The sequence below is a fragment of the Heteronotia binoei genome, chromosome 3 (genome assembly GCF_032191835.1).
Source record: "Heteronotia binoei isolate CCM8104 ecotype False Entrance Well chromosome 3, APGP_CSIRO_Hbin_v1, whole genome shotgun sequence".
Taxonomy (NCBI): Eukaryota; Metazoa; Chordata; class Lepidosauria; order Squamata; family Gekkonidae; genus Heteronotia; species Heteronotia binoei.
Genome location: NC_083225.1, coordinates 175364792 through 175389370, shown reverse-complemented (window position 1 = coordinate 175389370; position 24579 = coordinate 175364792). Strand labels below are relative to the sequence as shown.

Sequence of the window (24579 nt, the reverse complement as noted above, 5' to 3'; positions counted from 1 at the left end):
GGGGGCCTGATTTGGCCCCTGGGCTGCATGTTTGACACCCCTGCACTAGGCCTTCATTACAAGGCGACCAAATCATCATGGGATGGAACCTACAGAAGAGTTCCGCAGGCACAACAGCGTAACTCATGCAAGTGGAAGAGCGGAAATCAGCACACGTGAAATTGTGCCAGTGCTACCTTTGCCAGGTGAATGAGGCATAGAACACAATGTTTCTTAGACAATTTCATAACCAAATTACATGCAACCATGTCTATTCCCATGCATTGTTCATCCAATTATTCCCATTGTTATTTTGCCAAAAAATTATATTTAGCGCTGTGCTTTGCTGCTGGTGTTGCTGCACCAGTGTTTGCCCCCCGCGGAACTTTCATGTTTCCTTAAGTGCAGGTGATGCTCTGCAAGCATAATTTGATGAGAGACCTGGGAGTGGGGAGGAAACAGCTAGGCATACCAGCCTCCAGGTGGGACATGGGGATATCCTGGAATTACAGCTCATCTCCAGGCTCCAGTTCCCCTGGAGAAAATGGATGCTTTGGAGGGTGGACTCTATGGCATTGTACCCCACTGAGGTCCCTGTCCTCCTAGGCTCTGTTCCCAAATCTTCAAGAGTTCCCTAACCTGGATCTAGCAACCTTAACTCCCATCCCCTACTGGCATCCGGGGGGGGGGGGGGCGGGGGCTGGGGACCTTACCCCTCCAGCTTCAGTTGGGGGCCTCCTTGACATTGAACTTGTGTATTTTGTTTTTTATTTCTAGAAGATGTGATTGGATTTATACCCAGAAGAAGTAGTTAGATTTATACCCAGCCCTTGACTTGGAGTCTCAGAGTAGCTTATTTATTTAGATTTTTCATCCCACCCTCTCTGCAGGTGGACTCAGGGCAGCTAACAATCAAGGCAAGCTTGCAGAATGCATTTAAAAATGTAAAATTTAAAGTTGCTTTCTTCCCATCTCTCCCTCCCCATCTATTTTCCTTCCTTCTGTCGTGGCTCTCAAACATCTGATGTTTATTCTCTGGGTTTCCTCGTCCCTAGCCTATATCTCTCATTTTCTCAATCTTCTAATCGCGATCATTGTTCCGGCAGGGATTCATCCCGGATGGCGATGCGATGCCATTCAAGCCCGGTGAGATCTCTGTGCCCCACTGGCCACAAAGGGCACGCCGAGCTCGCGAACTCCCCACAGGTGGCTCCCACCCCCCCGCCGCAACTGGAAGCGGGACATTCTTGCCGAGTCACTCCCCGGTTTCCGCTGCTCGGGGATCCCTCCCGCACCGCAATGCAGTCCTCTCCCCCGCCCACCTGTGGCCGAGCGCCAAAAAGATAGGGCTGCTGAGCCAATGACGTCTCCCGCCGAAGCACTCCAAGCATTTCTCCCTGCCACTCCCCTCCCCGTGTGGCTGGGCCCGCACGGCTCTGAGCGTGTGCAGAGCGCCGATCCCGCGCGTTTGCGGCGTGTGTCACCAGCAGCGCGGCCCTTCACGTGTCCGCGCTCACAAGACGCCGCGGCGGGGCGGCAAAAGCTATTTTACGCGCGCCTCGGCCCCCGGCAACGCATTTGGCACCCTCGCCAAGGCTGCGCCAGCGAGCCTCGGATTCCCAGCCGCGCCAATCGGGCCTCACTCCCCGCTCCCGCCGCCGCCGCCGCCTCCTCCACGGGCTCAGCCCAGCAGCAGCAGCCCGTCGCCTCCGTGCCCGAGAGAGAGAGAGAGAAGGGACGCGCCTTCCTCCTGCTTCCCAATGCTGCTGCCCAAGATGCGGCTGGCCTTTGCGCTCTGCGCGCTGGCCGTGGCCTCCTTCCCGGGCTGGGTTCAGGCCAGGGTGGTGGGCCCGGAGGAAGCGGGCTTTGCGGAATGCAACGGCTTCTTCCTGGCCCAGGCGCCCCCCGAGGGCCTGCCCGGGCCGCCTTCGCACGTCAAGATCTGCCAGAAGTACAAGCAGGAGCCGCGCTTCGCCACCCTCTACAGCGCGCACGACAAAATCCCTCTCTATGCGGCCTTCAAGTACACCGAGGCGGCGCCGAGCGGGGAGGAGGAGAAGTGGCTGGTGGAACCCCAGGTAAGGACCCCCCCCAACCCCCACCCCCCGGCCCGAGGGGGAGGATCCCTGCGGCGGGGAGGGGGGGAGGACGGTCTGGTGAAGAAGCCAAGAAGGAAAAGGGAAAGGATGGGCCTTTGGCCCCGGAAACGTTCGGGGGCTTTTGATGTTTGTTGGTTCGTTTCGTTTCTATGCTGCACTTCCTTCAAGGAGTTGAGGGCAGTGGACGTCTTTCTCCGTCCTCACAACAACCCTGTGAGGTGGGACTGGGCCGAGAATTTCCGGGCAGAGGGGGGCAAGCATAGACAGCTTCGAGAGGGGATTGGATAAGCAGATGGAGCAGAGGTCCATCAGTGGCTATTAGCCACAGCTTATTGTTGCAACTCTCTATCTGGGGCAGTAATGCTCTGTATCCTTGGTGCTTGGGGGGGGCACAGTGGGAGGGCTTCTAGCCCCACTGGTGGACCTCCTGATGGCACTTGGGGTTTTTTGGCCACTGTGTGACCCAGAGTGTTGGACTGGATGGGCCATTGGCCTGATCCAACATGGCTTCTCTTATGTTCTTATGACTAAGCCTGGCTATTCCAGACTCTGGCCCCAAACCCTAACCACTGCACTATGCTGCCTAATCAGGGTTGGGAAAATGTGGCTTTAAAACTATACAGGGCTGCCTTGGACTATGTGTGGCCATTGGTCTGGCAAGGTCAGCATTGGTTCCTCTGACTGGCAGTAGCTCTCCAGTGCCTTTCGCGTCACCTTTTACTTGATCCCTTTGACCAGCGCTGCTAGGAATTGAACCTGTGTGCTGAGCAAAGATGCTTGACCACTGAGTCACGCAACAACCATTTCCCTAAAAACTTTGGTGAACAGCAAGGTGCTCTCTCTTTTTGAACACAGGAAGCCGCCTTATCGGCATCAGACCAGGCAGTACAATCTCCTCTAACCGGCAGTGGCTCTCCAGAGGTCACATTTGATCCTTCTGCTTGGAAATGGAGAAGCTGAGACTTTTTGGGTTCGAAGCAGACAGGGTCTGATCTGCCTCTAGGAAGCTAGGTAATCATCTAGGATGCTGGCCTTCTGGGGCGGCCAAATTGGGTTCCCCCATGTGCCTTGGTGACGTTATCTGTGCACTAGAAGTTAGCTTTGCCTAGAGTGCCAGACAGAGCTCCTCCTGGTGGGTGAAGTCAGCAACCTATAGCCAAAGCCCCCCTCTTTGAGCATCCTTTTGCAGATTCTGTAGCAGTCCAACCCAGGGAAAGTGGGAGGCCTAATGGGAACCGTAGCCAATCCACACTCTGTGGCAACTTTTAAAAAAAGCTGTGCATGTTTTTACACACACCCCAATCCCTTTTTTGGGTTATTGCACAGTGTTGTTCTTTGTGCGGATAAATTAATTAAAGTTCTGGAATGTAAACTGCAGGGAACTGCAAGAATAATTATAAGAGAAGATGAGGCAAGGCTTTAGAAATGATGGAGAATGAAGAGAGGATATAGGTCAGTTTTTCTTACCTTTTCTGGGGGAGGAATCACTAAAGTGACGAAAATCTAGAAAGGAAGCAAAAGAGAGATGGGGAGTGAGGGCAATGGGCACTTACATCCAGGGCCAGCCCTGTCACTAGACAAACTAGGGGATTGCCTAGGGTGCCTGCCTTCTGAGGGTGCCAAATTGTGCACCCCCCCCCCCCACGTGACTTAGAGACCTATCAAGGCCAGGGAGCAATTTTGAATTTTGTGCTTTTCAGTTTTTCCCACAATTCATCTGTTTTTGAAAACTGGTTATTAGTGTGAGGAGGTTGCCAGAAGTTAGCCTTGCGTAGGGTGCCAGATAATTTAGGGCCATCCCTGCTTACATCTTGGTTTGAAACCCAAACCCCTCCTGCTGAAGAAGTGAGCAGTAGCTCACGAAAGCTCCCATGCTGCCACAAATTCTGATAGTCTTTAAGGCGCTAGTGGGCTCTTGCTCTTTTCTACCGCTATTCAAACAGACTAATGTGGCTGCTCATCTTGATCTGCTTACAAATTGGCACACATTTATTGCGCTGTACATCTACAGTGTGATCCTAAACAGAGTTTCATCCTTCGAAGTCCAATGAAATCTATGGGCTTAGAAGGGAGTAATTCTGTTTAGGATGTTTCAGAGGAGGCCCATGTTGGTTTTCAGAAGAAGAGCTGTATTCAAATCCCGGAGCCCCTTAGAGAGACCAACAACTTTTTCAGGATCTGAGCTTTCAAAAGTCAAAGTTCCCTTTATCAGATAGGATGCTTAGGACAGCACTGTTAAAAGTGCCATTCTGAGCAGGTCTATTCAGTCAGACTTAGTCCCAGCAAAGTGTTCTTAAAATTGCACTGTTAATTGAATAATCCCAATCCTCAAGAAGTGTAATGGGCTTTTGTTTGGGGATGTTGCTTTATGGGTTTTTTTTTTTAATGCACCAAGAAAAAGGAACTGTGTATTCCCATCTCAATGTATAGCCCAAGATGGCATGTATATGTGCTGTCAAGTCACAACTGACTTCTGGTAAGCCCAGCAAGGGGCTTTCAAGGCAAGTGAGAAGCAGAGGTGGTTTGAACATACGAACATATGAATCTGCCTCATACTGAATCAGAGCCTTGGTGCATCAAAGTCAGTATTGTCTTCTCAGACTGGCAGCGGCTCTCCAGGGTCTCAAGCTGAGATTTTTCACACCTATTTGCCTGGACCCTTTTTTGGAGATGCCAGGGATTGAACCTAGGACCTTCTGCTTACCAAGCAGATGCTCTACCACTGAGCTACCGTCCTCCTGTTTGCCCTTATCTTCCTCAGTGGTCTCCCTTCCAAGTACCGACCCTGCTTAGCTTCCAAAGTTTGACAAGATTGGGCTATATCATAACCTATAAGTACACCAAAAGTTATCTATCTAGATACATCTCTGGGTTTGTCATAGTTCAAGCCCCTTGGACATATGTGCCTGGGTTTGTCCACATTGGACCACAGTTGAGGGAATGTCCTTTCTGATAAAAAGGATGCTCTCCATGAAGCTGCCTTGTACCCAGCAAGACCACTGGCCCCTCTAGTTCAATGTGTTCTGCTCTATCTGAGGGCAGCTGTCTGGGATCTCTCCCAAGGTCCAACTTCCTAGGATAATTTTGGTGGGTGATGCCAGAAAGTGAACCTTGGTCCTAGTTTCTTTTGAGCAGCATACTTTTCTTTTGAGCCACAGCTGCTTCCCATATAGAAAACTAGATTCGAGATATTTTTTTCCCATTTTGTCAGGCAGTCTCATGGGTTTATATAACCCAATACTTCTCTAGAGTTGCTTTCTGAGTACACGTTACCACCTACAAGTTGTTTCACTGGACACGCTGCAGATTGAGCCTGAGATCTTTTGCTTGCAAAGTTCATCTCTCCAACTGAACTTGTGATCTGCTTCTGCTTCAGCTTGTTTTGCTAGGCCAGGCCAGCCTGGCATAGTGGTTACACTGCCGGATGGTAAACTAGGAGAACCAGGTTCAAATGCTCACCCTGCCAGAGAAGCTCACTGGGTGACCTTTGGCCTGTCACGCACTCTCAGCCTAACCTGCCTCATCATGTTGTGGTTGTTAGGATAAAATGAAGGAGGAGGGAATGGGGTTGTGAAGCGGTTTGGGTGTGCATCGTGGAGATAAGCAGACTGTACATAAATAGTCCTCTGTGCATATGCCACAGAACCCCTGCATGCTGTAGAACAGGGGTGGCCAACGGTAGCTCTCCAGATGTTTTTTTGCCTACAACTCCCATCAGCCCCAGCCATTGGCCATGCTGGCTGGGGCTGATGGGAGTTGTAGGCAAAAAAAAATCTGGAGAGCTACCATTGGCCGCCCCTGCTGTAGAAGATCCTGGTGGCGTATTCTTGCTGTCAGGTCTTCTTGTAGTTCAGGAGGGGCCATGGCTCAGTGAAAAAGCTCTGCTTTTGTATGCGAAATGTCTCAGGTTCAGTCCCTGGCATCTCCCGTTGAGGATCAGGTAATAAGTGATGTGAAAGATCTCAGCCTGAGATCCTGGAGAGCTGCTGGCAGTCTGAGTAGACCAGGGGTGGCCAAACTTGCTTAATGCAAGAGCCACATAGAATAAATGCCATATGTTTGAGAGCCGCAAGACATGAACATCAGATGTTTGAGAGCCACAAGACAGGAAGGGAGGGGGGAGGGAGAGGTGGAAAGAAAGCAACTTGCATTCTCCAAGCTGCTGGCTGATCTAGCTTGGAGAAGTGATGTAAAGAGACAAATGCCTTCCCCAAGCTAGCCAATGGGGTGGTGGGGGCTCCAAGAGCCACACAATGTGTGTGAAAGAGCCACATGTGACTCCCGAGCTGCAGTTTGGCCACCCGTGGAGTAGACAATACCAACCTTGATGGACCAAAAGACTAAATCAGTATAGGCAGCATCATGTCTATTCAGCTCATTTGTGTCTTGCGTTTATGCCGAACACATAAATGCATCCTCTCTACAACTGTGCATTGCAAGGAAAAATCCATTAACAGTGGTTGCGCTGGAAGCTCATTCACCATTACTGAGCTTTTTTGCAAAGGCCGGCCTGATAAGCTGCCTGGGGAATCCTTGGAACGTTGCCCAGGATCCATGGTTCTCACAGGGGGAGGGAGGGGGAGGCTGCCTCTCTGGGGAAGCGAAGCTTGTGCCAGCCTCTGCCCTGACCCTCGCAGCACAAACAGTCTCCTGCTCAAAACAGAAAAGAGACTTCAGGCCAAAATGAATAGGGAAAGGGGAGGGAGAAATCAGCTATTCTTTGGCATATAAATGTAGTATATGCTTTGTAGTGCTGTAGATTGTCAGCACTACAAAGAGACAGTTTGCTGTAGTGGTTAAGTGCACGGGCTCTTATTTGGGAGAACTGGGTTTGATTCCCCGCCCCTCCACTTACAGCTGCTGGAATGGCCTTGGGTCAGCCATAGCTCTCGCGCAGGAGTTGTCCTTGAAAGGGCAGCTGCTGTGAGAGCCCTCTCAGCCCTACCCACCTCACAGGGTGTTTGTTGTGGGGGGGAGAAGATATAGGAGATTGTAAGCCACTCTGAGTGTCTGATTCAGAGAGAAGGGTGGGGTATAAATCTGCAGTTGTCGTTGTCTTTGTCTTCTTCTTCAGCAGAGAGGTTTATAAAGTCTTTAAAGATGGTATTGTTAGGCCCAGTGGCCAGTTGAGCGGTTTGAAGCATGTTTCTGCTTTGCACCATTGTGTTGGAGCTGCTCAGTAAGAAAGGGAAACATGAGATATTGGCAAGGTTCTGAGTGGGGAAAAGTTATTTTTTTCTGGCAAGATCTTGGAGAAACAAAGCCAAGAGGCGCAACTTGATATGTAGGACAAATTCTCAAAGCTCCCTTGACATCTCTGTCAGTCCCCCTCACTCAGGGTACTTTGGATAGTGGCCATTTTGCCCCTGGATATGGAACTGAAGCTGCCATCTTGTCAGTGTGGATCTTTTGGGGTGTGGTGGCTTGAGATGATTGTGGAAGAGATTTTAGCCAGCCAGGTTGGAAAGGCGTGTCTTGCAATGTTGCCAGATAAATATTTCAAAATGTTTCAAGAGCTGGGTACAGTTAAAATTCTGAAGGAGGGGTGTGTGTGTTTGCAGAGCAGGGAACTTGCTTTATTATTTCTATAGCAGATTTCAGCATAGAAACTAATTTTGCATGCTTGTTTTGCATTGATTTATTGGGCTGAGAGACAGTGGCTGCCTGAAAAAATTACAGTAGATCTTTGCTGGTCCATGTATACATGAAGGCTTGTTGTAACTAAATGTGATGGTGTCCTCACGGCCACCTCAAAGATGCTGTCATGTCTAATTTGGCCACAACTTCCATGGATGATTTTGAGGTGATAATGTAGGATTGCCCCATTCACACATCTAAGGCCCTGCTTCTTCTTAGTGGAATCACCTCACACATTCCATGATGAAGTGCTGAGAAATCACAGCATATCTGTAACAGGAAATGGCTGCCAGAGCGCAGTAATAAAATGTTAAGAAATCCAGTGATTCACGTATATGTGTGGGCCAAACCTGATTTCGGTTCTTTTAAGTCCAGCACTATTATCTGTTGTATTACGCTGTCCCTGTTTAGTGACTAGGCAGATGTCCCCAGTAATTTGTTCACTAGTCACCCACTCCACCTTAATCAACTGGCCCAAGTTGATCTAACAGTGGAAGATGGCTGGTCTTGCATAGAGAACAGTTATACCTGAGGGACTCTGATAAATCCTTAGAGAGCAATAATAACGTTGAGGAATTTGTTTAAGAGCAGGCCCAGACAACATAAGAACATAACAGAAGCTATGTTGGATCAGGCCAGTGGCCCATCCAGTCCAACACTTTGTGTCACACAGTGGCCAAAAATAACAGGTGCCATCAGGAGTTCCATCAGTGGAGCCAGGACACTAGAAGCCCTCCCTCTGTTGCCCCCTCCCAAGCACTGAATACAGAGCATCACTGCCCCAGACAGAGAGTTCCAACAATACACTGTGGCTAATAGCCACTGATGGACTTCTGCTCCATATGCTTATCCAATCCCCTCTTGAAGAGGTGAGGTGAATAGTCCTTGTGACTTAGGGTTTTTCCACATGGTGGCACTTCCCTGTGGAAGTCTCTTGGTTGCTGTGGCTGTCAGTTCAGGGCAGGAGAAACAAGACTTCTGTATTGTAGATTTCCCCTCATTTGCCCTGCCTTGTCCCCATGACAGCTATATCCCCAACAAACTGCAGGAGGGAGCTTTATTTGGGGGGGGGGACCCCCAAAACCCAGTAACTGACTTACCAATATTTATGTGTCTTTTATTTTATTTAAAACATTTTAAATCTGTCTTTCCACCTAACCAAGGGTTCCCAAGACAGCGGATAATAAAAGCATTAACATAAGATGGAAAAACCATTAAAACAGAACACATCAATAATAAGCGAATGAAGGGGGGAGGCACAGTTGCTGAGAATGATTCAGTGGAAATCAGACAAAATGGAAAAGTCTTCACCTGCTGGCTGAAGATAATGGCGGAAGGGAACGGACAAGTCTCTCTAGGAAGGGCATTTCAGAATTCCATAACAATATTGATATATTGGTTGCTGATACCCCCCCCCCCCCATCCAATAAAGGAAAGGAAATTGGCCACCACAGGGACAGGGAAGATGGCAGACTTTCCTGCCCACACAGTAGCCAGTCCAGCTTGGCAATCTTTCCCAAAATGTCACAGTAAGGTAGGTTTGGGAGACATTGCAAAAAAGGAAGTGAAGCCTTAGGAGGTCACAGAAGCACCTTGATACTATGTGGAAATGGGGCTGGAGGACGCCACTTTCCAGAAGCATCTAACTTGGAGCTAATCACCTGTGTGGAAACAGCCTGTGGGGTTGAAGTATTTCAGGTTCCTATGGTAGGTCTTGACATGTGTTTATCTTTGTCATGTTTGTATCCCTCCATTCTTCTAAGGCGTTCAGGGCGACTTATGTCTTTCTCCTTTTCTTCTATTTTATCCTCATAACAATCTTATGAGATAGATTAAGGTGAGAGACTACTCCATGAATAAATGTGGGTTTTGAACTCAAGTTTTCTCTGTCTCTTAGTCTCACAACACTCTGAATGTTATACCATACCATCTAGGTCTGCCATGTCACAAATTAGGAGCATTTAGCCTCCCTTCACTGAAATGGGAGAAGTATCTGTGGCTGAGGGCCTAAGTAAAGAGAGCCAGTTTGGTGTAGTGGTTAAGTGTGCAGACTCTTATCTGGGAGAACCAGGTTTGATTCCCCACTCCTCCACTTGCACCTGCTGGCATGGTCTTGGGTCAGCCATAGCTCAGGCAGAGGTTGTCCTTGAAAGGGCAGCTGCTGTGAGAACCCTCTCCAGCCCCACCCACCTCACAGGGTGTCTGTTGTGGGGGAGGAAGGTAAAGGAGATTGTGAGCCGCTCTGAGACTCTTCGGAGTGGAGGGCGGGATATAAATCCAATATCTTCTTCATCTAAAGGTTAAAATGCTTGGGGCTCTTTAGCTTGGAGAAACTTCGACTGAGGGGTGACATGATAGAGGTTTACAAGATTATGCATGGGATAGAGAAGGTAAAGAAATACTTTTCTCCCTTTCTCACAATAAGAGAACTCATGGACATTCAATGAAATTGCTGAGCAGTCGGGTTAGAATGGATAAAAGGAAGTACTTCTTCACCCAAAGGGTTATTAACACATGGAATTCACTGCCACAGGAGGTGGTGTGTTCTTGGTGTTTGCGGGGGTGGGGGCACAGTGGGACGGCTTCTAGTGTCCTGGCCCCACTGATGGGTCTCCTGATGGCGCCTGGTTTTTTTGGCCACTGAATGACAGAGTGTTGGACTGGGTGGGCCACTGGCCTGATCCGGCATGGCTTCTCTTATGTTCTTATATGTTTTACACATATCCACAACAGACTTTTACTCAAACGTCAGCTGTAATTTCCCCCTTGAGAACTCAGTTATCTAGTGTGCAGAGTCCTGATTGAGATCAGAGCCATAACATGTGGGAAGAAGGGAGTCTCACCATCTCACCAGCACCATTTCCCCAATCCAGAACAGCTCTAAGGTGGTATTTGCCCTGTCGACAGGTGCACATGTAGCCTATGAGTATATGAGAACCCTCCTGATGGAGAAATCATTGCTACCTCAGTGCACTTTGGGTCTGGAAAGCTGTGTAAGTGGAAGACAGAAACCCCTTCTTCGTACATGCCCCAGTCCCAATCCGCATCCGTGCCCCACACACGTGACAATTGAGTTTCCATCAGGGAGTGAAGAACATGTTGGATCAGGCCAATGGCCCATCCAGTCCAACACCCTGTGTCACACAGTGGCCAAAAAACCTAGGTGCCATCAGAAGGTTTACCAGTGGGGCCAGGACACTAGAAGCCCTCTCACTGTAGCCCCCCCCCCTCAAGCACCAAGAATACAGAGCATCACTGCCCCAGACAGAGCGTTCCAACAATACACTGTGGCTAATAGCCACTGATGGACCCCTGCGTCATATGTTTATCCAATTCCCTCTTGAAGCTGTCTATGCTTGTAGCCACCAGCACCTCCTGTAGCAGAGAACTCCATGTTCTCCCTTTGGGTGAAGAAGTACTTATAAGAACATTTGACTAAAAACCTCTGTGAAGGACTTGTGTACAAGTTAATGTGGAGTTAGGCTGGAAGCAAATACCTGAGAGGACTAGTCAAGTCTTTCTAAGCCGATTGGCACTCCAGTGTCTAAAGCTCCCACACACCCACCTTCTTATCCTCAAGAGGGAGTATTGTATATGAATGTGAATAAGTACACCGGGAGGTTGTAGACAAAAGGAGAACATCCATTAGATAAGAAAACAACAGTGGAAAGAAATGGAGCCCTCAACTGCATTCCTGTTTGGCTACACACGCATCTATGTATCACCTGCTTCATTACCGGAAAATCCTTTGTTGAGGTGACAGTCATGAGTTCTGATGGCTTTTTAAAGGAGAATTAGAGTTTTATAGGGAATGAGCGTAACAGTAGCTATTAGTTAAATTGGGTGGCTAAAGAGAACTTCCATGTTACGAGGCAGTATAGCTTGGAATACCACATAATGGGGACGTGTGACAGGAAAGGACTGTGTTGCCTTCATCGGTTTCCTGGATACAGCTGGTCGGTTACCACTGGCAACCAAGTACAGAACTGGTCAGTCCATGAGCTGATCCTGCACAATGATTCTTATGTAGAGCTTCTTTATTACTGTATTTATTTATGCTCTGACTTTCTGCCCAGTGTGCACCTAAAGCAACTTACAATATCATTCTCGCCTCTTGTATTTTATCTCCACGACAACAGTCATGAACATATGAACATATGAAGCTGCCTTATACTGAATCAGACCTTTGGTCCATCAAAGTCAGTACTGTCTACTCAGACTGGCAGAAGCTCTCCAGGGTCTCAAGTTGAGGCTTTTCACACCTATTTGCCTGGACCCTTTTTTGGAGATGCCAGGGATTGAACCTGGGATCTTCTGCTTCCCAGGCAGATGCTCTACCACTGAGCCACCGTCCCTCCCCAAGTCCTGTGAGGTAGGCTTGGCTGAGCGAGAGTGACTGGCCCAAGGTAACCCATCCAATAAGCTTTCATGGCAGAGGGGATTTGAACCCAGATCTTGTACTGACACTAACCACACCGCTCTGTCTGTCTCTGTATTCTGGGTTTATGAATTATTGGGTTGCTAACTCCCCCCCCCCCCTTCTGGCAGGGTTTTTTGGCTCTGAACAGCAGCATGACAGGAAATAATTTAGCAGGTAGAGTTTTTCCCCTTTGTGATGCTTTGCCGGCCGCTTAACTTTGATCAGTCACACAGCTGTTAAGCATGCAGAAGAGAAGGTGGCAACACTAGGTGGGTTTTCCAAATGTCCTTTAATTCCAGCCTTTGAGTGCGTTACGTCTTCCCTTTGGAATCCAAATTAATAAGCACCTTGGATGAATTCTGGCACTCAGCTGCCCAGCCTTTTTCCATCCTTCCCTAACTAACTGACAAACATTCATCTCCCAGCTGTTTCAACATCTCTGGAAAACCAGCAGTGCCGCTGTGGTTTTGGTGGTATCCCTCTTGCTGCGAGCCAGTTCATGGAGAGGCCGAGCTAAAAGTTGAATCCAAGTGTCTGCCCCTGAGGAAGTTATCAGACACAGACACACAACCTTTATTGGCCTAGTAAAGGAAGTCATCGCTGTCTTTTAGGCTTTGTTCCACATCTGTAAAATGTCTGCAGTGGTTATCTACCTTCCTTACAGGGTTGCTTTTGAGGCCCAATGGGACAAAGAATTAATATAAAAAGGATTAACAGTAGTTACTGGAATTCCTACTTCCAATAACTTAGCTTTCCAAACATATCTTCCCTGAAGGCTGTTGCCATCTTTTTTTTGATATCTTCCACACAGGTGGTAATTTTAGAGCGCTTTCAGGCAGCAGCTCGTTGTAATGAGAGGGGTGTGGTGTAATGGGCCCGCTCTGGCCTCCAGGCCCGGTTCTACTCTGCCTTCGAAGGCTTCCCCTCAGCTCAGATGACTGGGGAAGGCAATGGCAAACCACCAGGTAAAAAGTCTGCCAAGAAAACGTCGTGATGTGGCGTTACCCCCATGGGTCGGTAATAACTCGGTGCTTGCTCAGGGGACTACCTGAGAGCCAGTTTGTGTAGTGGTTAAGTGTGTGAACACTTGTCCAGGAGAACCGGGTTTGATTCCCCACTCCTCCACTTTCAGCTGCTGGAATGGCCTTGGGTCAGCTATAGCTCTCACAGAGCTGTATTTGAAAGGGCAGCTTCTGGGAGAGCTCTCTCAGCCCCACCCACCTCACAGGGTGTCGGTTGTGGGGGAAGAAGATAAAGGAGATTGTAAACCACTCTGAGAATCTATGGTCGTCTTCTTCTTTCTCCTTTTAACCTTTTTTAGCAGTAGAAAAGGGCAAGAGTCCAGAAGCACCTTAAAAGCTCCTCCCCTCCCACAGATTTCAGTAAGTCGCCATAAATTGGAAGCAGTTTGACGGCACTTCACACACATACACACACACACAAAGTCTGCTTCAGATGGTGCTGTAGAAATATTATAAACCACAAGTCAAATGGCACCCTTAAAGACTAACAACATTTATTTCAATATGAGCTTCTGTGGTGACTCACAGAAGTGCATACGGAAATAAATGTTAGTCTTTAAGGTGTTGCGTGATTTGTGGTTCATCACGGGAAACTGTCTGGAATATCAGCTGCTGCTTAAATTACTTTGGCTCGGTCTTGACATTTCTCAGTGATGCAGCGGCTTTTGTTTTTTCCCTTAATGAAAGCCAGCCATAGGAGGGAGCACAAGTTGCAATCCACTAAAGCAGTGGTCCCCGACTCCCTAACCTTTTTGAGCCTGTGGGCACCGGTGGAATTCCAAGACAGTGGGGTGTGCGCAGCCACAAAATGGGTGCTGCAGTTTACCTTCAGTCACACAGTGAAGGTCCTTGTGCTGTAGTGGAAGCTGCTGGCAAAGCAATGTTTTAGAAAAATGTGCACACCCAATCCAATATCCAGTGGCCAATCAGAAGCCTTTGCTGGGCAGAAAGCCCCACCTGGCCGTTTTGACTTTCTCAAAACACTTGGGGGATGCCAGGTAATGTGTTGCAGGGGCGTCAAACTCATTTGTTATGAGGATCTGACATAAATGAAACCTTGTAGGGCCGGGCCATGTGTGTCATAAAATGTAATGCCTGGAAGCGGAGATGCAAACTTTAAAAAGGACACAGAGGTGCTTTCTTTTTCTCTTTTTTTAAAAAGGTGCTTTCTGTGTATCTCTTTAGTGCAGGGGTGGCCAAACTTGCTTAATGTGAGAGCCACATAGAATAAACGTCAGATGTTTGAGAACCACAAGAATATGAACGTCAGATGTTTGAGAGCCGGAAGGAAGGAAGGAAGGAAGGAAGGAAGGAAGGAAGGAAGGAAGGAAGGAAGGGAGGGAGGGAGGGAGGGAGGGAGGAAGGAAGGAAGGAAAATAGATGGGGGAGGTGGAGAGGGTACAAGGAGGGGGAGAAACCTCAGCCAATTGGAGGAGGAGAGGCTTGGCTCAGTAGCTCTGCTGTGTGATTGAGAGTTTGGCAAAGCAAGCTCTCCCTTCCCCCTTCTTCCTCACGGGAGGACCCTCAGCCAATGGAGAAAATAGACACTTTGCTCTGTAGCTCCTGTGCGATTGAGCAAGCTGTGATGCAGATGGAAGCAAGTGAGTGGGAGAAGGAAGCAGACTTGCTCAAGGGCCTGGTAGGAGCCTTCTAGGGGCCTGATTTGGCCCCTGGGGCACGTTTGACGCTCCTGTGTTAGAGGGTGCCTTGGCATTCATGGGCAACCTTTTGGGGAACAAACACAGTCCTGCAGCCCACTAGCTATGTACTATGGCTTTCCAGATGCTTGCCCCAAACCCTTCCACCCAGTTCTCGCAAACACAGGCAGCTAACTGGAGCCCACTGATGGGGTGCATTTGACAGAATGTATGAATTGCAGAGGCTTGGAACAGAATGGCCTATCAACTTGATTTGGTGCATATCATGCCCTACATTGGGCCTGTCCCAAATGTATCAAAATGCCTTTGTCTGGAATCTGAGGCATGACACTCATTCCAGATGCTTGCCATTCACCATTATCAATCTTGGCTCAGGCATCTGCAGGAGGTGGGAGGAAAGGTGTGCGTGAGCACAGTCGCTAGGCAACCGCCGAACAGTTGGCCAGTTGCTAAGCAACTGCAGCAATCGAGAAGATTTCATGATGTAAACAGCCCGGGCTTTCGGTGACAAGAAAGGCGTGGAAAACATTGCAGAGATGTCTTTGTAATTGCAGGCGTGGCATTTGTTTACAGGTGGTACCCTTGGCAAACAGGTGATTGAGAAGGGCTGTTGCATCTGCCGTCTCTGGTTGGCAGGAGGCAGGACTTAATTGGAGGGCCAAATTAGCTGCCTGTTTAACACCTGCATTTTAAAATAAAGAACTACAAACACAAGGCGAGGAGGTGGCCACCATGGTCCGGGAGCAAAGGGTGACTCAACCATTTTCTTGATTATATACTTGGAGATGCTATTGGCTCTACAGGAAGAAAACATCCAAATGTCCTACCTGCCATGAGGCAAATAGGAGTCCCGTGGCACAGAATGGTAAGCTGCAGTACTGCAGTCCAAGCTCTGCTCACAACCTGAGTTCGATCCCGTCGGAAGCTGGGTTCAGGTAGCCGGCTCAAGGTTGACTTAGCCTTCCATCCTTCCAAGGTCAATAAAATGAGTACCCAGCTTGTTGGGGGTAAAGTGTAGATGACTGGGGAAGGCGATGGCAAACCACCCCATAAAAAAAAAGAGAGTAAAGGTAGTCCCCTGTGCAAGCACCAGTCATTTCCTACTCTGGGTGACAGTGTATCATAACGTTTTCATGGCGGACATTTTTTTTTTACGGGTTGGTTTGCCATGCTGCAGTACTGCAGTCCAAGCTCTGCTCACGACCTGAGTTCAATCCTGGTAGAAGCTGGGTTCAGGTAGCCGGCTCAAGGTTGATTCAGCTTTCCATCCTTCCAAGGTCGGTAAAATGAGTACCCAGCTTGCTGGGGGAAAAGTGTAGATGACCCTGTTTACTTCAGATTTTATAATTTTAATTGGTTTTAACTACAAAAGAAAGAAGCGTAAGTATAGATACAAAAAAAGGGGGGGAGGGCATATACAGAATGGGAAAAACAGAAAAAAAAGAAAAATACAAATATATCAGTTTTAATTCTACCTCCAAATAAAATATCCAATTCATTCTACCTGCAAGTATAGAGTTCTCCATATATTTTACCATCTTTATCTTTCATTATAAAATGTTTTTACTAAACTATTATTTGCAATACAAGTCTAAACAGTTCTTCAATACATATAAGTGTAAACAAGTCAGAGCAATCTCAACACAAAACTAGCTGCTTTGGCTTAACCATGTTAAAAACACAGACTAGTTTGTTAGTTTAAAACTATCCTCATTAATATAGACGCAAAAAATCATATCTTTATCCTTAAGAAGCTAAAAGAAAAATACAACATAATATTTTGTCTATTTCCTGGGAGACATACTAAAGACAAATCTGCCAGTTTACATAACAACTGTGCTATCTGCCTTTTTAACAATCCCTTATATTCCTATTGGGCTAGGGATTATAACCCAAATCAATTTATTATAACCCAAAAATAAAAATCACATGCCTGTTCTTATTGAGAGTTCCATACCCAACTACCCACCAAGATAAGAACATTTCAAGAAACCCTTCTTACTAAAAAAGAAATCTTATCTCCTGATTTGTAACTAATATGCACCTTCTATCTCCTTAATACGGTCTGTGACTAATATCTTTATCCTTGACAGATTAGAAATAGAGCACAATAATTTATCTTATTATAGACAATTTCTTCAAACAAACATATTAGAAGGAGATCTACTAATTAACAAAATAATTACAATATCTACCTTCTTAACAGTTATAGATTAATTTGTAGGATTACCCATATCAATAACAAACATAAAAAGCTAATATCATTATCTGTTAAAGACAAGTTCACCAATTTATCAAGTAATTACGCTATCTGCCTTCTTAAAAGTTAATCTAAATTAACTATTTTTACATAAAATTCTTTTCAGACTTTTTAGTCCTTTAGCTTTTATATCCATATTATTTTAAACAAGACAACTTATTGTAGCCCCCCAAAAAGGAAAAAGGAATCTCACTTAGCCTTCTAATATCATATATCAGATTTTCTTACAAAGTCCATAGCCAACTATCCACTGAGAAAAATCTAATTCAGGAGTCTCTTCTTTCTGAAAGATTTCCACATCATGATTTTCTGGTTAAAATGCATCTTCTTACTTCTTAATGCAGACATTCTTCTCGAAGAAAGTGGGAAAAATTCCACAGCCTTTGTTCCTCTCAACCTAACTTGAATCAGTCTCCATTTCCAGTCTTCTTTTTAAATTACGCCATAGGGTTCCATTCTGATTTTCTTTTGTTCGTTTCCCAGCGAGTCGGTCTCCCATTTCAGTTCTACAGACGTCCCTGGATTCTCTTTACCACTTTGCTCATGAAGATTTGAGATTTCACTAGCTTTCAGCACAAAAGCTCCCATTTGCTTCTTAACCAACTTTGTCAATAAACCAAGATCTTGCCTCAGAGACTTCAAACTGCTTAAAATATCTTTTTTGTGAAAAATTTCGCTTAGCAAAGCCATTTTTCTCTGTCAGCAAACTCAGTCCATTAATCCAGGTTGAAAAGTAGTTCAGAGTCCCAGATAGTCCATCCTTCCCAGTCTCCTCCAACTGGAGTTTTAAATGTTAGCGTATGAATTTCAAATCAGACGACAAGGAGAAATCCCTCTCACAAGTATCTCATTTTGTTCAGACTGTATTGCAGCCGAATAATAGTCTTTAACAAATATCCAATTATGATCTGGGTTGATTTAAGTATCCAGATTAATTCAAATTGTTTCCACTACTTAGAGATGTTCTTTAGCTTTTCACGGCCTCATTCACAGGGAATTTAGAGGTATTGACCTCTTTTCCATCCTTTGAACTGCCAGTTTATTGAAATGTAAAAATGACCCATTAGCCATTGGCAATTGAAAGCTGACTTACTTGCATTGTAGAGTTGTCATACTTGAGATGGAGGGGTGATAGATCAAAAGCTTATTGAAGAGAAGAAAAGCAAGCAGTCGGGCATTCACCTCTTGCTGCTGTAATGGCGATCACGACGGGGAGAGCTTCAGGGCAAACAGAAAGAATGGGAACTGCCGTTGCGCCCCTGTCTTGCTGTAAAAGCCCCATGCCAAAAAGAGACCCTTCCAGGGCCTCTTTGGGGGTGTCACATCCGTGCACCCCACCCCCTGCCAGATTCAGGGGAGCCGCAAGCAGGAGAGCTCGCGGACCCGACTGAGAGCAAGGCGACGTAGCCCGGAAGCCATTTATTTGTTTACTTCATCCGTACCCCTGACTTTCTCCTCATCAGGGACCCAAAACAGCTTGCACTGTTCTCTTCCCCTGTTTTATCCTCACAACAACCCTGTGAGGTTGTTTAATCTGAGAGTGTGTGATTGGCCCAAGGTCACCCAGCGAGCTTCCAAGGCCCAAGCGGGGATTCAAACCTGGGTCTCCCACATCCTAATCTGACACTTTTAATCACCATACCACACCAAAATACCTTTTATGAGGCCAAATCGAAATGACACAAAACAGCGTGCAAGTTCCTGGGACTAAGCTTTAAGAGCACGGGTTAAGACATTTGTTTTCCATGCCCCTTCTCCACCTTTAAACATCCAGCCAGGTAGGATTTCTGGAGAACTCAGAAGCCTCCACACTGTGTCCTGCCATCGTGGTTGGTCTTAATAACCAATTCTGTGTTCATATCCGATACAACTGATGCAATGCAACCAATTCCAGAATGCCTGAGGATTCCAGGGAGTTTCACAATTAATTTATCTGTCCTTTCTTTGCCCTGAAAACCATGCTTTTTTGGATGAAGAGGCAGCAATCCTATGGAACCAGAGCAAGCAGTACAGTTTTTTGAAACGAAGCATCAAGTTTGGTGTAATGGTTAAGTGTGCGGACTCTTATCTGGGAGAACCAGGTTTGATTCCCACTCCTCCACTTGCACCTGCTTAGCATGGCCTTGGGTCAGCCATAGCTCTGGCAGAGGTTGTCCTTGAAAGGGCAGCTGCTGTGAGAGACTCTCTAGCCCCACCCACCTCACAGGGTGTCTGTTGTGGGGGAGGAAGGTAAAGGAGATTGTGAGCCGCTCTGAGACTCTTCGGAGTGGAGGGCGGGATATAAATCCAATATCATCTTCTTCTTCATTTAAATATCAGGGTGGTGCATTGGTTAGAGCAAGGGAGTCGAACTCATTTGTTATGAGGGCCGGATCTGACATAAATGAGACCTTGTCAGGCTGGGCTGGGTTGGGCTGTGCTGGGCCGGGCCATGTGTGTACCTATTTAAGATTAGGTAGCAGAGATAAAAACTTTTTAAAGGACACAGACAAAACATGACTAAAGTTTTTTTTTTTAACTTAAAATAAAACATGCTTAAAACATTAGCACTTGTTGGTCTTAAAGGTGCTTTCTTTGTATTTCTCCCATTGGATCCAGGGAACTGGGCAAAGGAATCTCTGGCTCTTTCCCTCCCTTCCCAGGGACCAGGAGGAGGAGCCTCAACCAAAGGAGAAAATCGAGGTTTTGCTTTATAGCTCCTGTGCGATTGAGCAAGACTTGCAAAGCAAGTTGAGCTGCAGAAGGAAGCAAGAGAGAGGGAGAAGGAAGCAGACAAGAGCCAGTTGCTTGGGGGCCTGATAGGAGCTCTCCGGGGTGAGGGGACTCATTCGGCCCCTGGGCTGCATTTTCGATACCCCTGGGTTAGAGTGTCAGACTATAACCTGGGAAATCCATGTTCAAATCTCCATTCTGCCCTGGAAACTCTCAGCCTCATCTACTCCAAAATGGTTGATGGGAGAATAAAACGAGGAAGGAAGAACCAGGTACACTGGCATGGTATTTTTGGGGGCAAGGGGGAGAAATAAAAAAAATGTGTGAGACAGATAATGTTTACAGTTCATGGGCTTTAATCTAACAGAAAGCACGGACAATTAATGCCAAGCAATTTCAGGTGGTTTAGCTCTCTGTGGGATTGTGGCCATAAAGTGAACGCTGCATGCAACGAAGATAAAATAGAAGTGTTTCTGCTCCCAAGTTCAGAATCTGTATGCTCTCATAATTATGAGATTACATAATTATGAGACTGAGAGATTGTTTCTTCTTCCTGTAAGAACACAAGAACATATAAGCGAGCTCCTAACTCACAGTGCGACCGTAAGCAGTGTTACACCCTTCTAAGCCCACTGAATTCAGTGGGCTTAGAAGGGTGTTAACGGCTTACGCCTGGATTTTAAGACTTTGTTCACACATGTAGGACAATGAGGTGGTAGCAGAATGCCGACGGGGCTGAACAGTCTGAGCCACCTCCGACTGCGTGGGGAAGATCGTATTTTGGAATATGCCTCTGTTTAAAAAAAAAAATCCAGCAAAGAGAAAGTTGGCATAGCAGGCAAAAAAGAAGGGATGGGCTCTTTTCTTCTTGCTGCCCTAGTTTCTGTTTGCTTGGTGTTTTAAAACTTTTCTTTAAAAGAAAAGAAAAGAAGGCCCATTCAGAACTGGAACCTGTGTTAGCTGTTCTACCAATATATTCTCCTGAAGTGGGAACTGAGCGTAGGAGTGCAAATGTCATTTCTTCCATACTCCCAATAGGTCAGGGGTTCCCAGCCATTTTGAGCATGTGGGCACCTTTAGAATTCTGACACAGTGGTGGGCGGAACCCCAAAATGGCCACCAAAGGAAGCAGAGCACAGAACAGAAACTGACACGGCTGACTCCTCTGGATGCATAATCAAAGAACAGCCACTGTAGGAGGTGAAACCAGCCACACAGCATGTCAGGGAAGGAGGTTACCCAGAACTCTGAAATGAACTCTTCACCGTTTCAGGAAGAAGTTCTGCTCAGGAGGATGCCGTATAAAAGAAATATATTGTTTTAAAATGTTTTCTTCCTTATGCACGGCTTCCCTTCAGTCTTGTGTTTAAGGTTCTCGTGCCAGGGTGGTAGCTGCTGCCGAAGCAACTTTTTTTGGATCTGCACAGCCAGTCAGATCTCCAGTGGGAAATCAGAAAAGGGCAAAAGCCACACACACCCCACCGGCCCTGACTGCTTTCTAGAAACAGTTGGTGGGCACTAGGAAAGGTGTTAATGGAGTCTACAAGAATTATGTCAGGGACCCTTGCATTAAGTGTTCTTTAGATATTGGGTTTAAGACAGAGTGGTTCCTCAGTGGAACAAGCTTCCTCGGGAGGTGGTGGGCCAGTTTGGTGTAGTGGTTAAGTGTGCAGAGAACTGGGTTTGATTCCCCACTCCTCCACTTGCAGCTGCTGGAATGGCCTTGGGTCAGCCATAGCTCTCACAGAGCTGTCCTTGAAAGGGCAGCTTCTTTGAGAGCTCTCTCAGCCCCACCTACCTTACAGGGTGTCTTGTTGTGGGGGAGGAAGATAAAGGAGATTGTGAGCTGCTCTGAGACTCTGAGATTCAAAGTGGAGGGTGGGATATAAATCCAATATCTTTTTCTTCTGTAGCAAGCACTCTACCTCAACCACTTCACTGCAGTATGGCTGAACTCACCTGAGGAGGTTATTTTATATTTTGGGAAGGATATTTTTGTATTTTGTGTGGGTGTCTGCACCTGGAGGTGACTGACCCCTACTGGGGGCCTGGAGGATATTCAGAGAAGTGGCTGAATAAAGCCTGCCCCTGCCTCCAGGCTCTGGTATTCCAAGGAGGTCTCCCACCCAAGTGCTTGCCAGGGTTGACCTTGCTTAGCTTCTGAGATTGGGATTGCCTGGGCTATCCACCCTGAGGTTATTGTTAAGATTACAATGTATGGAATGTTCATAGAAGGCTATAAAACACAAGCTAAACACTAAGCGTTTTTATTAGTAGCTAAAGCAATAATATAGTACATAGTGAAGTGGGGGCTGTAGCTGCTGTAGCTTCCGTATAGAGTATCAAATTGAGCAACAAAGTTAATTTTAACCTAGGGTAGCCAGGAGACAGCCGAATTGTCAAAGTCAGCCCTCTGATTTTTTTACATTTCCAGCTCCAGATTTCAAAATGCACTTTGTGAATTTGCAATTTAAAGTGCCACATTTCAAAATGCAAGGAAAACGCTGAACTCCGAAGTTCTCAGGTTGGTGTAGGCGTGTGAATGGATTGCAAAACCCAAATTCTACTGATTTTTTTTTCTTTTTAAAGGTTTAGGATGAAGTTTTATTTGGACTTGGAAAATCCCAAATGTAACACCCCCTCACTACCATTGATCCCACTGCAAACATAGGCCCAGATTTTTATTTTGGCTCCAGATCCAGTGATCATTATTTTTTTTTCTATACATTTCAGATAGATGACCCCAAAAATGGCCCGGAAGACATGATGCCAGAAGCTGAGATTGCAAGTTCAGTGGAAAATCTGGGAGAAAACCAGGCCCTCACAGCAGACTACGTGGATTCCGGCTATGATATACAACAGCTGAACCCCAGCTCTCTTCATAAGGGTGATCACCAGGCAGCCACGTACACACTGACCAACGCTATCCCTGTGCCCTCAGATGTCCGGGAAAGCTGGGACTGGGAAGTTAATAACCTAATAAGCCGAGCTCTGGCACCCAACTGCGAAAAAGGGAAAGACCTCTATCTCATTGCGGGAGCGGTTCCTTCTTCCGCCAAAGTCAAAGACAAAGTTTCCATCCCCGAGTCTCTCTGGCTGGCGGCCTGCTGCGACGACGGCTCCAAGGCCTGGTCGACGGCGTTTGCAAAACAGGTGGCCGCAGGGAGCCGTCTGAAGGAGCTGCCCTTGAAAGATCTTGAAAAGCAGCTTCCGGCTGGGGCCCAGTTGTTCAAGGACCACTGCAGCCAGGAGAGGAACGACCTGAAGGCGCAGGAGGCGGTGCAGCAGTCCGCCAAGGAGATCGAGGCTGAGGAGCCGCAAACGAAGAAGACTCCTTCCTCGTCGCAGCAAACCACCGACACAAAAGACGAGAGCGGCTTCCTGAGAAAGCTATGGGGTTTCTTCGTCACTCCCATCTTCAAGCTGGTGCAGTATTTCTGCAGCTTCATTTGCCAGCTCGTCCAGTTGATCATCAGTATTCTGTGCCAGGCCGTTCAGAACCTCATCCAGGCGGTGTGGACATTCCTCAAAGGGATCTGCGGCGTGCTGTTGAGCATCTTCGTCAACCTGGTGCAGGCGATCATCTGCATCCTGAACGGCATCGCCTCCAACATCTACGGCGTTCTGATGCTCGTGTACCGCCTGCTCAGCATCCCTCTTAATCTGCTCGTGGATATCGTGTGCTTCCCTTTCTACACCTTGGGTGCCATTCCCAAGGTCCTCCACGACATCGCCTCGGGTGTCGGCGGCTTGTTTTTATTGCTCATCGATGCCATCACCAACTTTGCCAAGGGCCTGAGTTACATTGCTACTTCCATACTTGGGAGGTGTTTGCCTAAAATGTCTTCCGAACTCTAAGCAGGGGCCGAATTGGAAACCGAATTGCAAAAGAACAACAATGCCAAAGCAATATTCCCCCCCCTCCCTGATCCGTTCCTATTGTCTGGCTGCTCCTGTATGTATTTATTGTGCTGACACTGAAACAGTGATGAACCAATGTTCTGGTAACATGGGTGAGCTACTTGACCCTGGAAAGGGGAATTTTACGGAAATTAAAAGTCTACTTACGCATTCAGCTTTCAGTGGATTATTTTCTGTGACATTCCAAGTCTTTTGAGAGCCCTCTTCCGTAGGACACATGAAAATGTCGATAGAGGATTCTCAGCAGTAACTGAATCCCAAAAGTACTTTGGTCGTAGTTTTCGGAATAAGAGAAGAATCTTATCGGGGTGGGGAGGGGAAGCAAGTTTTACAGGATTTTTCAAGAAACCTTTTCCTTATTCAAGAATGAGCCATCAGCTGGAAAATCATTGTGCAAATCTCTGTGTTTATGGGATGGTAGAACACATCTTTGGTAAGCAGAAGGTCCCAGAATCAGTCCCCAGCATCTCCAGTTGGGCAGCAGACAGAGGTGGAATTCTAGCAGGAGCTCCTTTGCATTTTAGGCCACACACCCCTGATGTAGTCAATCCTCCAAGAGCTTACAAAAAAGAGCCTTGAAAGCTCTTGGAGGACTGGCTACATCAGGGGTGTGTGGCCTAATATGCAATGGAGCTCCTGCTAGAATTCCACCCGTGGCAGCAGATGTTAGCAAAACAAACCCCAAATCTACGGCAGCTTAAACAGTGTTTAATTAACACAAACAGCATTTATTCTAGCACAAGCTATCCATGAGTCAGAGCTTCAAGTGAGCTCTGTTTCATAAAAGCTCATGCCACCATAAACATTGTTTGTCTTCAAGGTGCCACTGGACTTTGTTGTGTTTTGCTACAATAGATTCGCAAGGCTTACC

General features: G+C 47.0%; 2 protein-coding genes across 2 annotated transcripts in view; one reads left to right on the top strand and one right to left on the bottom strand.

The window, feature by feature from the left end:
• CWC15 (CWC15 spliceosome associated protein homolog) overlaps positions 1 to 24579 on the bottom strand; it is a 206603-nt gene that overhangs the window by 63874 nt on the left and 118150 nt on the right. The gene's annotated exons all lie outside the window — the stretch shown is intronic.
• ENDOD1 (endonuclease domain containing 1) lies at positions 1742 to 23862 on the top strand. Its single transcript, XM_060234917.1, has 2 exons — positions 1742 to 2057; positions 22521 to 23862. The coding sequence occupies exons 1-2, from the start codon at positions 1755 to 1757 to the stop codon at positions 23643 to 23645; spliced, it is 1428 nt and encodes a 475-aa protein (XP_060090900.1). The 5' UTR covers positions 1742 to 1754; the 3' UTR covers positions 23646 to 23862.

Excerpts from the sequence above, each read along its gene's own strand:
- ENDOD1 (XM_060234917.1), top strand. The coding sequence starts at position 1,755 with ATGCGGCTGGCCTTTGCGCTCTGCGCGCTGGCCGTGGCCTCCTTCCCG. Across the intron at positions 2,058-22,520 it reads AGTGGCTGGTGGAACCCCAG|ATAGATGACCCCAAAAATGG; the intron begins GTAAGGACCCCC and ends TATACATTTCAG.